General features: G+C 44.6%; 1 protein-coding gene and 1 non-coding gene across 2 annotated transcripts in view; both read right to left on the bottom strand.

Annotated features, from left to right (window-relative positions):
* ARHGAP31 (Rho GTPase activating protein 31) overlaps positions 1 to 14,240 on the bottom strand; it is a 114,495-nt gene that overhangs the window by 8,852 nt on the left and 91,403 nt on the right. The window contains exons 9-11 of the mRNA XM_019448454.2: positions 8,326 to 8,388; positions 5,707 to 6,282; positions 2,611 to 2,891 (exon numbers count right to left, since the gene is read on the bottom strand). Of these exons, the coding sequence (XP_019303999.1) occupies positions 2,611 to 2,891; positions 5,707 to 6,282; positions 8,326 to 8,388 (920 nt within the window). The remainder of the gene's footprint in view (positions 1 to 2,610; positions 2,892 to 5,706; positions 6,283 to 8,325; positions 8,389 to 14,240) is intronic.
* On the bottom strand, positions 427 to 529 carry LOC128777473 (U6 spliceosomal RNA). The gene has a single exon (XR_008422730.1). It is a non-coding gene; the product is annotated as a U6 spliceosomal RNA (small nuclear RNA).

Raw genomic sequence — 14,240 nt, 5'->3', positions numbered from 1 at the left:
TCCATTTATTGATCTCTTACTAAGAAATCAATAAATTTAGATAAATAAATGAGCATGTAAACTCCCCTCCACCCCTCTCTACCATCTCAGTAAGTGGACCATGGTGCATCTTTCTGCTCAGATCAGAAATCTATGAGGTGTCTTGACTCTTCCTTCTTCCTCACTCTTACCCAATCCCTCACCAAGTCCTATTCATTCTAGCTTCTTTCTTTGTGTGATAATTAAAATTATTAAAATTGTGTGATAGTTAAAATTATTAAAATAAAAATATTATTTTAGATATTGCTATTTTATTTTATTTTACTTTATTTTATTCTAATTTATTTTAAGTAGGCTCCATGCCCAATGCGGAGCATGAACTCATGACACTGAGTTTAAGAGTCGCAGGCCTTACCGACTGAGCCAGCCAGGAACCCACCCCCCCCCAAATATGAAAGCTTCATGAACTTGCATATCATCCTTCACAGAGACCATGCTAATCGTCTCTGTATCACTCCAATTTTAGTATGTGTGCTGCTGAAGTGAGTGCCACTCTAGCTTCTAAATAACTCTTGAAGCCTTCCATTTCTATCTCCGTTGCCCCCACCCTTGTCTAAGCCCCCATCTTTTCTCACCTGGCTTGTCACATACTAGCCTTCTAACTGGCATCCCTGCCTCCTCTCCGGCCTCGTCCGAGCCATTCTCCTCACAAAATAGAGGGACCTTTAAAGTATAAAATTCTGCACAGATCAGATTTCCCACTGCTCCTTAATCTCCAAATCCCTTCCAAGCAGCCCTGTCTGACTGGCCCCTGCTTCCCTCTGGGCCTCTTTCTCTGGCCCAAATTCCTGTTCTCTGGTCTTGTTCCTGTTTCTTGAATGTTTCATGCTCTTTCCCACCTGAGATTCATGGCACATCTTACTCTTTCTGCCTAGAAATCTCTCCCTTCCTATTCTGTCCCCTGCCCCTTTAGTCTAGCTAAGTTCTCAGTCTAAATGTCTATTTTTCAGAGAAGTCTTCCCTGACCATTGTGACTCCCCTCCTCCCTCTGACTAGGTTAGGTGCTCCTGTTATACACTCTCACAGCATGCTGTACTTCCACATCATCCTAGAAAGCATGCGTTTAATGACCTTTCACCTACTAAGCTGTCAGCTTGAAGAAGGCAGGGACTGCGACTGTCTTGCACACTGCAGTCATCTCCATGCTCAGAGGAGTGCCTGGCCCAAAGTAGGTGTTTACATACACTTTATTTATTTATTGGTTTGTTTAAAATTTGTTTTCACGTTTATTTATTTTTGAGAGAGAGAGACAGAGTGTGAGCGGAGCAGGGGCAGAGAGAGAGGGAGACACAGAATCTGAAGCAGGCTCCAGGCTCCACGCTGTCAACACAGAGCCAGACACGGGGCTCAGACTCACAACTGTGAGATCATGACCTGAGCAGAAGTCAGATGCTTAACCGACTGAGCCACCCAGGCACCCCTATTATTGTTTTTCTTTAATGTTTATTTTTGAGAGAGAGAGGGAGAGAGAGAGGGAACGAACACACACAGCTAGTGGGGGAGGGGCAGAGAGAGAGGGAGACTGAGGATCCAAAAGGGTCTGCGCTGACAGTGGAGAGCGTGATGTGGGGCTCGAACTCACGAGCTAAGGTGGCCGATTAAGCCACCTTAATAGAGGCGCCCCTTAAATACATTTTTAAACTGAGGAATGGACTGATGCCTTTACCTGTTCCCCTGAATCCGGCCTGGTTCCCCTTCCAGAACTAATTTTATCTGCTTCTGAAAGCAGTGCTATTCCCAGAATTCAATCCCTGTAAGAATGTCCATATCCTTCTCCTTCTACAGTGGCAAACACATCCATCAGGAACCTTTTCTCAGCCCTCTTAAAGTCACTATAGCACTCCTGCACTGCCCTAACTCCCAGCACATCGTCCTTTTGTGCATGTCCTGGAAACCAAATCCCCGGAAACAAGTTAAAAGGCAAAGAACTTCCTTTCTCCTTTGACATACACCTCCAGGTCACAGAGCTGCCTCCTCAGTGTAGGACTCCTCCCTGGATGCCCCGGAAAACCTCCTCACACCTTCATTTTATAAAAGGACATCCCATAAAACCTTGGAGAAATTTCACCTCTAAAAAGTACATGAGGTGTAGTAAGCCCTGGCATCATGTTCTAACTTCTCCAGAAGCCATGGGGGAAAGGAGCAAATCCTGGAAATCTTTCAGAAGACTTTACAAACGTGCACAGGCAACCGTCCATCCAGGATGTCTGGAAGGAAAGCTGGATCCCATAATGGTCATCATATTTGGGACTGGTTTTGTGCTGCTTCTGGGATCGAATGTCATTATATTCCAAGGACGTGTCACTGGTTTACGGTGACCTCAGATCAGAAATATTTAGAGTTGAGCCTGTCCTAGGGAATCTGAGCTGGATGGTTCCTTCCCATCATCACAGGCCTTCTGAAAAGTCCACTGAAAAAGACTCCCAGACCTGATTAGAAGACTGTCTCCTGAAGTCCCTTTGGCAGACACTGGTTCTAAAAAAATAATAACAAACTGCTTTCAGCTAGTCCAAGAACCCTTGGGATAAAGAGGACTCTTACTGGCCGGATCAGGCAGTGAGTCCACCTTACCATCTCGTGGAGAAACACGGCTTCGGCTCTGGCCCGGGGGCTCTCTTGCAGAGTGCTGGGCTTCCCCTGGTCAGCCTCACGACCCTCCTCCACCACCTTCTCTGGATCTAGCCTCTTCTCTAATTCACTTGGATGCTGAGAACCCAGGGAGATTTCTGGAGCCTTCTTTTCCTCCAGTTGGGAGCCTGGCTCCAGGGAGAGGCCTTTGCTGCACTCTTCTGTCCTCACTGCTTCCGGTCCTGGCTTGGCATCCTCGAGAGCTGCCTTCTTAGGTACAGAAGCTGCAATGAGGATGAGAGTTACCTGTTGAAGACTTCATTTGAAAAGAGGCTGTTCCCAGCACAGTCACCATCCTGGGCTAGTCCCCCTTCCCAAGTATGGAGAAAATTCTCCCAGCCTGCTGCCCCTCACATTCTTTACCCTTTCCTTCTAGCCACGTCCTGCCTTCAGTTCCCAGAGTCACAGACTGTCAGAGATGGGAGGGGCCTTGAAGATCATCTAGTCCAGGGGCTCGAGACTAGGAACCATTTGCTCTTCCCCTCCCCAGGAGACATTTGGCAGTGTCTGTGGACAGTTCTGGTTGCCACAAGTAGGTGGGGAGGAGGTGGCTACTGGCATCTCGTGAGTAGAAACCAAGGATACTAAGTATCCTACAAAGCATGAAACAGCCCCACCCCCAACAAAGAATTGCCCAGCCCACAATGTCAATAATGCCAAGGTTGAGAAACCCTGTTCTAATCTAAGCTTTCACTTCACAGATAAATAAATTCGGATCCTGACAAGCCAAGCAGTTGCCCGGGGCATAGAAATCTATTATTTACACAAAGCTACAAAGATGTATTATGATTATGATTGACAGCTTCCTGTGTGACCCTTCCCAGGGGTTTTCTGCACATCAATCTGGATATACCTAAAATGAAATGATTAAGCCCTGGTCTTAAACAGACCAGAGGGAGTGGAGAGGGAGGCAGACCCCAAGTTTGACCTCTGCTACTTGCATGAAGAAGGTCCTATCTCATTGTATAAGGCTGTTTTCACAGTGCAGGATGAAGACTAAATACCCAGGACAGTAACCAATCACACAAAAGCCTTTGGAAACACTTTCTCTTCAAAGGCTTCACTTCCTCTTCTAACCCTCACCCTGCTCCATCCACACCAACCCACCACCCGGGGCATTCCCCAAACAGGGCATCACTTGATGCACCTGAGCTTCCGCTCATCTCGTGCCCCATGTCCTGAAGGGAATGGGAGGAGAAAAGGACGAATTTACTGAAGATCTTCTGTGAGCCAGACTGTGAATAAGCATTTTATGAACATTCTCCCATTGAGACTTCACCCCAGCCCTTGAGATACCAATCACCCCTGGCTCAGAGATATCAACCATTGTCCACTGTCACACTGCCAAAAAGTGCTGAAGCTAGGATGCGAACTGGCCCAGTTGAAATCCAAAACCTACACACTTCCCACAATATTCAGCTGCTTCTCAGCCCAGAATATCCTCCCCATCTTTTCTGGGTGGAGAAAGCCTAACCATTTAGGTTAGGTTAGAAGGCCCAGCCCAAATGTCACCTCTTCTGGGAAGCCTTCCTGGAATTCTCCTGAGTGGACTGCCTCTTCCTGATGCCCTTGAAATCCTTTCTGAACACATCTTTCATTACGTTTCAGGGACCTAAGCCCTCCCTCATTCAAAAAGCCCAAGGAGGGTCTCCTGCTACTTCTACAGGCTGACCTGTGCGGCATTTCGGTACAGTTTAATTTCTCTCCCTAGTTCATGAGCCTGCTGGGTCAAGGGAACATGTTTTAACAATCTTTGTAACTCCACAGCCCACTATAAACATGTAAAGGAGCATGGTGGAGTGTTTTAAAACCTGGATTAAAATCCTGGTTTTTCCGTTTCCGTGCTATGGCTCATTTGGCAAGTTAACTGATTCCTCTCTAAGCAAATGGGGATAATAGTAACTACCTCTGCCTCACAGAGTTGTTGTGAGGAGAATGAAGATAATGCATGTGGAACACTTAGGACAGTGCCTGATACCATAACAGTTGTTCAAAAAAGGTTAGCTAATATTAATAATGAAAATATTCTTTTTAAAGATGTTTATTTATTTATTTAGAGAGAGAGAGAGAGAGAGAGCAAGTGGGGAAGGGGCAGAGAGAGGGGAGAAAGAGAATCCCAAGCAGGTTCTGTGCTGCCAACTCAGAGCCTGATGTGGGGCTCAATCCCATGACACTGGGATCATAACCCGAGCTGAAATCAAGAGTTGGACAATCAACCTACTGAGCTATCCAGGCACCGCAATAATAAAAACATTCTTAATCCACAAGGAGCATTGGTTGGTTTGTCTGTCAATCATCCTCTCCTTTGAGGTTCTCCCTACTTCCATTTTATGTGGCTCACAGTTGGCTGTTCATCATAGAACCCCCTCCTAACTCCAAATATGGTTCAGAGACTCACCCTTAGCCAATTATAGGACCCTAATTGCTTGGCAACCATAACTGGTCCACGGTTGAGCATGTGACCCAAGCAGGACCAATCAGAGTCTTCCCCACATTTGACATACGGAAATTGGGAGCAAGATGTTCTTTCTCATCGCTAGCGTTGCTAGCCATGTTCTCTGCAGATATGAGGTAGAAATGAGGGATGGGTGGATGGAGAGAGGTTGAGTCTAGAAGAATTGAATCCCTAATTCTAGCTTTTGAGCTAGAATTCCATTCTTTGAGCTTCTCCCCCTACCTTCTCACTATGTGAGTGAATAAAATAATAGGCATTATTTACTGAGTATTTACTATGTATTAGACACTGTTCTGAGAGCCTTACATGTATTAACTAACTTAATATTCACAGCAAATGTATGAAGAAGATATGATTATGAACATCATTCCCATTTTACAGATCAAGAAGTTGAGGCATACAGCTGAGCTGCTAAAGACCATACAGTGAAATGGCTGAGACTGGACTTGCACTTGGGCAATCTGGCTCCACAGCCCATGGTCTTAACCACTTCACCATATTGTCTTGCAAACTCTGTTCAAGCAAGTTTAAGGCTAGCTTTTTACCTCTTGCAATGAAAAGAAACCCTTTCTCCCTTGCTTTACCTGTAGAAGTCTCAGCGCCCAGTGGCTTGTCGTCTTCAGGCCAACCTCCACTCTCTGAGCCCTGGAAAGAAAACTCTTCCAGGCTGGAAAGTGACTGGAGCTCTTTTGGGGGTGTTCTGCACGGGGTGCTGTTAGTGCTGATGACAGCCGACACACGGAGCGGCACGGACACGGCGAAGGGCTCAGAGATGTTCAGGGCCTTGCGCTGGTGACGGGGTGAGGGCTCCATCTGGAAGAGACTGCTGGTGAAGACAGATTTGCTGGGGCTGTCATTTGATGTGTAGAACATACCCAGCATCTTCGGGGCTGTTTGCTCGCTCTCGGGATCCTCGATGGGCCGGAACACCTTCAGCTGCTCAGGTGGGGGCCGGGCCTGAGCACTCTCGAGTTGGCTTCGATCACTGCTCACGTCAAAGCCCCCCTCTGCCCCTGCCGGCATCCCCTCCTGTCCCCACTCGCCCTCCTGCTTGCTGAGGTCACAGGAGCTGCCAGGGCTGGTCGAATGCAATTTTGCCGCTGGAATGAAAAATCCACCAGTGGTGACTGTTCGATTAAAATTTCCTTTGGTTTCTTTCCCTGGTGAAAAAGCAGACACATGGTCAGCAGCCGGGGCAGGCATACGACTACACAGCCTTCCAGTAAGGGAAGGTATACAACACCTGAATATTGGAAAGGCATCGTGTTCTAGTAAGGGCCTAGCCCTCCTAATAAAGACAGGTGAATACATTTGGTTGACAAGAGAGTAAGCTTCCTCTCATGTGCACAGAATGTTGGCACGATGCCCTGACAGGACCATTTGATGTCATCAGATGCATCTGTTTTAAACTCTGCAGGTAGAGTGGTTTCCCCAAGACGGCCACTGTTAAGGTTGCTACACAGAACAGTCATCCACCAAGCAGTAAATGTAGATCTTGAAAAAGAAAAAAGACAGATGGGAGATGGCAGAATGGTGTTTTCTCAAAAGGAAGGAGAAGACAAAAAGGGCAAACTAACAGAATTTTGTTTTATTTTAAAACTCGAAAACGTATTGTTTCAAGCCTCCTCTGGCAGATGGAGCCAAACAGGGGTTTGATTTCCCAGCAAGGAGACAAATGCTGTTCTCAGCTAGACCTTTCTTCCTTTTCCCAGGCTTTCTCCTGCTGATTCAGGGGATGAGAAACTAGAAATGTAAATTAATGAAAAGTTAGAAAGCCCAGTTGTGAGGAGCAAGTTCCCAACCGACTTAAAAGTGAAAGTAAAGAAGAGAAAAATCTGTATGGGAAACAAACCACAAGATAACAAGTGAGTTGTCTGGGATCGGGAAAATGATTCCCAGCAGGCTAAGGGCTGTGCTGGACATCTTATGTAACGTGAGGTTTGAATGTTCTGTAGGGGAAGTGTAATGACCTCCTTTAACACATGAGGAAAGCGAGACTCAGAGGGGCAGATACCTGCCCAATGCTCATCCAAATGAGGACCTACATTTTGAAATATTAAATTCTGTGGTGCAGGGCAAGAACTGCCTCAAAAGTTTTCCAAACCAAAGCAAACGGATGACTAGAAAGGTGAGACAATGCTAAAAGGATCGCATCAGCTTAAAAAGAGTTCACTGTCTGGGTGCCTGGGTGGCTCAGTCGGTTAAGCATCTGACTTTGGCTCAGGTCATAATCTCCCAGTTTGTGGGTTCAAGCCCCACTCTGGGCTCTGTGCTGACAGCTCAGAGCCTGGAGACTGCTTCAGATTCTGTGACTCCCTCTCCCTCTCTCTCTGCTCCTCCCCTGCTTGTCCTCTATCTCTCTCAAAAATAAACATAAAAAAAAAGTTCACGCTTTTACAAGTTTACAGTTATTTTCAAAAGGTTGTTCTAAGACTTTCTGCATTGTTTCAGGCTGCCTCATTTATCAAAGAGCAAAATTTTTTGTATTAAAGGAATTGGAAAGTCATGGGATAAACGGGGGAAGCCCTGTGCCTCGCAACTTGTAGCAGGGGTTGTTGGCTGCTTAAGAAAAAAAAAAAAACAAAAACAGGAGCGAGAGGTACAGGGAGGTCAGCCCTTAAGACCAATGTGGTGAGATGCCACTTTGGTGGGGTGTCACCTTGCATGCAACCCTCCACACATCTACCAAAGGATGACCAGCTACGTGCCAGGCCGGTGCCCATCACTGTTTACTGATAAGTGAATGAATGAATCTACCAACTCAAAATCATGACCTGACAGCCTATGGGAGCACATAAATTCAAGACACATAAGTACATAGGAACTAAACCATGAGGTAAAAACCAGTGTTCGGCTCTTCTTTATGCCCAAGGGGGAAGACTCGTCTGTCTTGATTCTCAGGAGTTGCCCTTTTACCTGGTTGAGATTTGAGTGTAAAATGGCTGCCATCTCCAGCTATGGTTAGAGGAAGGCTGGAGGAACAGGATGGCCCTTTAGGCCAAGACCTGTAGTGTAATGGCAGGGATAAATGCAGCGGCTGTGTGAACCCCTTGGGTTCAGGGTTCAGGGCAGATTTGGGACTAGGGGATGTGCATGATTGCGATGAGATGAGCAGGCAGGTAGCTCATGAAGGCAAGTCTGGTGTGGGAGCTCCTGTCTCCCAGTAGTAATCCCCAGTTCCAAAGGTAGTTGTGAGATCTCACCTTCCACAGGCACTGAGCACAATGAGTCCATGCTTTTAGCTGGTCGGATAGTAGCCTTTTCCACTAAAGACAAAAGAAAAAATATCCCTGATGAATGCATATTGAGGGGAAACGTTCAGAACAATAGGTCAGGCTGTACATACATGAGAGAACTTTCTTCAGGAAAGTTTTTCCAAGTACTTATAATTCTCCCCTTTAGAAAACATTCCTCATTCCACCCTAGATGCTCCTACTTTCATGATTGGACTGAGCTTATAAACACAGGGCATTCATAGATCAACATTTTATTAACATTTTACAAGCACAGGTAAATTACAACTTTGTCAAATAGCTGTTAGTAAATGAGGAGCCTTGAACCCAATTTTATTATACCAAGATTCATCCATGGCATAGAATCCATGGGGCTCCCGGCCACCCCTTCTATCTAGCAGGTGGGAGAGCAGGATTCTTGGCTGAAGCCACACCTGACAGCACCCAGGAATTGGGTACAGCAAGTGAGAGGGCCCAAGGGACTGAAGTCCCGTTTCTCCCCCATGCAGGTCTGCTCCTGCCCTCTGCAGACTGGTTGCTTCTCCAAATGATCTCACCCACCAACCTCACCCTGGAGCAGACCCAGACCAAACCAACCTTTTCTGAGCACTTACTATGTGCCTGGTGTCCTCTGTGCATCTTTGTAAGCCACCTAGGCAGATTTGGGGAAGAGTGTAGCTTAAAGAAGTAAACACTTATTCCAGGGACAGGATTAGGCACTTCAAAATGTCATCTCTTCTCAGGGAGCTGAATTGGTTGAAAGACAGCTCCTCCCAGCAGGCTTTGTAGGAGGGGAAAGAGGGCATTCTGGGAGCTGAGTGGGAGCCCCAGGACTTGTGGCTGTAAGGTAACTCTGGGTTCAGACAGATCTGGCTTTGAATCCCAAGTCGGCCACTTTGGGCCATGTGAACTCAGATATGTGGCTGACCTTTTCTCTAAACTTCAGTTTCCTCACATGTAAAATGAGGAAAAATAGAGTTGTCATGAGAAATGCATGAGCCGTGCTTTTAAATAATCAGGTTGTACTAACCCAGAACACAGTCAATGCTCGACAAACAATAACCCTTGTTGCTGTTGTTCTTCAGGATAAACCAGGGCTCAGCAGCAGGAAAGACTCAGGAGATGGTCTGGAAGAAGCACTCAGTGTTGGCCCCAACTCAGACTGAGCTGTTTCAGCCCTCTTTTAAAGTTCCCCCATTTTCCTCCTTGCCCCAAACCCTGCTGCCTCTGAGAGGCTCTGAATTAGCCCCTCGGCCTCCCTGCTCGGGGCTTCTCTCTGCCTGGGGCCCGGAGAGAGAGGACAGAGCCATCTTCACTCAAACCCTTGGAAATAGCAAGACTGCCTTCAACCTCCTTACTTCTACTAGTAGGGCTAGGTCTCTTGTCCTTTCAAGATCTGCTATTTTCACAAGTTTACAAACTGACTTACTACCTGCCTGGCCAGTGTCCCTTCCTTTGAGACAAGCTTTTGCCTTTGTTTTCCAGAGGTTGCATTTCTGGACTTCTTCTGGCTTCCATGCGATAGCCTTTAGAGCCAGTGACCAGATGACACTAAGTGTCACAGAGGACGGACAACAGTTGTCTCTGCACAGCCACCAGTGTTCACTTTTTCATGTTGGACTCTCTTTCTGATGATGCAGCTCCTTGTGGCCTTGGTGGCCACAGCAGCTGATTTTGGGAACAGTCCTCAAGGATTCCCTGGCTCCATTTCTGGATAGTAACTAAGCACTCAGGACTCCTTGGCCTGTGTCTATATTTAGATTATAATATAGATATTAGATATATCTAGATGATCTAATATAGATATCTATATATCTAGATATATCTAATATATTTAGATTATATTTTTCTGTCTCGGACCTTGTCTGGGCCTCATGGAGGTACATCTGCCATTTTTCTGGCAGCTTTGGGGTCCTCGAGTCCCCTCTTTTAGATGATCCCTATGGCTTTGGGATTTCCCTGCTCAAAGGCATTCACTTTGGAGAGTTCCTTGGACTCTCCCTGTTGGATAACACAAATTCCAGTGCATAAGTGACTGGGAGACCCCAATGTGATGCATCTTCATTTGGTCAATACCCCATTTTTTCTTATCCTTCATTTCTTATTTCTGTTCAACTTTCTAAATATAGGTTAACATCCCTTCATCTACCCCCCTCCAAAAAAATCCCCAATGCTGTACATGGTGAATCAATTTTTAAAAGTCCCTTAGTTGATGGAATTTATAAAAGATTTTTTAAAATCTTTTTAAAATCATATTTAAATATGTGGGTGGCTCAGTCGGCTGAGCATCTGACTCTTGATTTCGGCTCAGGTCATGATCTCACGATTTCTGAATTCAAGCCCTGTGTTGGGCTCTGTGCTGACAGTGCAGAGTCTACTTGGGATTCTCTGTCTCCCTCTGCCCCACGCCTCCCCAGTCATGCACTTTCTGTCTCTCTCTATCTCTCTCTGTCTCAAAAATAAATAAACATTTTTAAAAGAAATTTTAAAAATTATTTAAGCATATTAATCCACTGATGTACTTTTTTCACATGCATATTTCAACAAATAGTGAGTCTATGAGTCACTTAACAGAGACCACACTGGTGGATATGACCATAAGCTGCCCCCACCCCCGGTCTTTGGTTGTGAGGGTTCCAGTGGTCACTAAGGCAATAGTCAAAGTCAGAGAGCCACTTGTATTGGCACTGTTGGCTCTTTAATTTCACCTCTGCATCCCATCAAAATTCAGCCATTCTAGTGATCTATCCCTGATTTGTTTGTTCATGTGGTCTTAGACCAGTAGCTTTCAAGCCTGGCTGCATTTCAAAATCACCCGAGGGACTTTCTAAAAATGACCAGTACTCTGGTTTCCCAACAGATCTCTTGAGGCAAAGCTGCCATGGGTGTGAACCTCTGAGGACAGCCAGGCTTAGACCCCCTGGCCAGGGACACCCTGTGCATTCCGAGCGTTGACCAACCTTTGATCCAGCACCTCGAGCTCCTTCCTTTTGAAAACCAAGTCAAGGTCAAGGCAAATCATTCATTTCACTTTTGCTCATTTGTTTTGCTCTATTGTTTTTGACCTTTTGCTCCTTGGTAAACTTCTTTCATTATATCATTGATTCTGTAACTGAAATTCTCTCTTTGATGTGCTTAAGCAAATCTCTTTATTATTAGATCAGGAGTTTCTTGCCAAAACTCCCCTCAAATTCTCCTTAGAGAATCTTAATTTCTGATTTGTATCTGATCCACGAAACCTGTGGCAATCTGCCCTCTTCACCTGAGATATCTTTCCATTTGGAGAAAGACATGTTTCCCCATATAGTGAATGTTGTAGGTGCCTACCCAGAACCAATTTCCCTTCCTCCTTCTCACAGAGCTCTTGTACTTTTTGGGTGCATCTGACTGTAATCCCATTCCTCATGCCAGTGATTGGTTTAGGAAGCCATGGCTAAGCCGATCAGCAGAGGACACTCCCTTGGCCATAGGGATTGATCCATATGACTCAGGTGAAGGCAACTGAGATGGGGTTGGGGTGTTCTGATGGGGGATTGCTGGAAAAGAAGGGTCCCTGCTTTTAGGAGCAAGCCACCAGAAGTGATGTCTTTTCTCCTTCTGGACATAGTGACAGTCAAAGGTAAAGCCTACAAGTACTATAGCCACTTTGTTGCAGCAAAGAAGCCAGTCTGGGGATGAAGCTGACCTACTTTGGAGGGCACAGCTGAGGAAAACATAAGGGAGTGGAGACAGAGCCACTAAACCACTCTGAAGCCTTCCCTACGTCTGGGTGTCCAATTACAGAACCCAGGAGTTCCCTCATTGAGTTGGCCAATTGAGTTGGATGTGCTATTGTTTCCAGCCTAAATCATTATAACTGCTGTCTATCCCCTGTGACATCCCTTGTTACTCCAGGAGGCAAATGTGAAGATTTCTAACATCTGTGCTTGGCATACAGTTATCACTGGGCTCAAGGAAAGTCCTTAAAAGTATTTCTTCCCATTTTTCCTATAAGCATTAATTCCTCCCCCCCAAATCTTTATTATTAAAAACTTAAAACATTCACAAAATTTGGAGATCTCTAAACCTACCACCCAGGTTGACATTTGCCATATATTTGCTTTCTCTATATTGCCATGTATTTCTATATCTGTATCTACCTAGTCACTTATATTTCGCTGAATCATATGAAAATGAGTTTCAGTATTTTGACATTTCATCTTTAAATACTTTAACTTTAGCATATGCCTCCTAATAACCATTAATCTGAAACCATTAATATGAAAATTTACAATTCCTTAACATCATCTAATAATTTATCCGTCCCCCAAATTATCTTCTGTAGTCCTTTTTTTCAAAGGATCCAATCGAGGTTTGCTCATTACATTTGTACATTTAGTTTTTACAATTTGTTTTCATAACTACTTCTGTCATTTTTTAAAAAAAAAATCAGACTTTCAATCTATCACACTAAAGGTCATTGTGGCAGATTTCTTTGGACTTCCCTTTCTGACACACTATTCAGCTGGATTGGTTACATTCCCCATTGTACAGTGATTCCCTCATTTCTTTATTTTTTTAAGTTTATTTATTAATTTATTTAGTTAGTTAGTGAGAGAGAGAGAGAGGGAACACGAGTGGGGGAAGGGCAGAGAAAGGGAGAGACAGAATCCCAGCAGAATCGGAGCCATCAGTGCAGATCCTACATAAGGCTCAAACTCACAAACTGTGAGATCATGACCTAAGCCGAGATCAACAATTGGATGCTTGGATGCCTAACCTACTGAGCCACCCAGGCACCCCTGATTCCCTCAGTTCTTTCCTATATCAATTCCTATTCATTATTCAGATATAATTCCCACAAGGCAACACTCTCATTTAAAATTTATAACCCTGGCATGAGTCAGAGGGGAGAAGGGACAGATCTTCCTTATAGTACATTTCAATTAATAAATGTGGACAGAGTGATGGAAACAGAAAATGACCATTTGGCAAACACCACAGTAATAACTGTTGTAATAACAGTAATTTTGCAGGCAAGAATCATTGATGGATGCTAAAATTCAGGAATGAAAGTATGATGAGAAACAGGATATTTGCATTGTCTCAAAATATCTCCTACAACCTACTTGTTCATTGGAAAGGAAAAAATAGTAACAAAATTTTGTAGATGGTACTTTAACCAAGTGATCAAAGTTAACATCACCAGCAATAAGATATTGACATCATATGCCTCCTACGTGACCCGCTGAGACAGGCACAACATTCACAACCTCAAATGAATCATGAGGAAACATCAGACAAATCCAGCCTGAGGTGGTATATTCTACAAAATAAATGGCTGTACTCTTCCAAAGTGTCATGGTCAGAAACACTGAGAAAAATGTCCTAGACTGGAGGCAATTAAGGAGGCATGGCAACTGAATGCAACATGCATTCCTGGACCCAAAAAAGGACATTAGTTGGACGGCTGGTCAATTATGAATAAGGTCTGTAAATTATTTAGTAGGATTATATTGATGTTAATTTTCTGGCTTGGCTCATATTATGGTTAACATCAGAAGCAGCTGCATAAAGGGTACAAAGGTTCTCTGTCTACTATTTCTGCAACTTTTTTGTAAATCTAAAATTATTTTTTTAAAAAGACTGCCTAGTTAATCTTTATGTTTCAGGTCTAGTGAGGTTGACATGGCCAAACCAAAGACCTAAGAAGCAGAAATAGGAAAAAATTATATATACACATACATATCTATGATGAATACTTATTTATAAAATAGAAAACATATATTGATCTCTGTCCCTAGTTTAGGAGCACAGGGCTGCTAAAACCCTTGTAACTCCCTGGGTCATAGGAGTGTCTTTTGTTTTAATGAGGGCACTCTGGATGGGTTCCTGGATGGCTCCTG

This window comes from Panthera pardus, unplaced genomic scaffold, assembly GCF_024362965.1.
Source record: "Panthera pardus isolate Hobbes unplaced genomic scaffold, ASM2436296v1 HiC_scaffold_16, whole genome shotgun sequence".
Classification (NCBI taxonomy): domain Eukaryota; kingdom Metazoa; phylum Chordata; class Mammalia; order Carnivora; family Felidae; genus Panthera; species Panthera pardus.
Note: the sequence above shows the minus strand (reverse complement) of the source record. Positions and strands in the feature narration are given on the sequence as shown.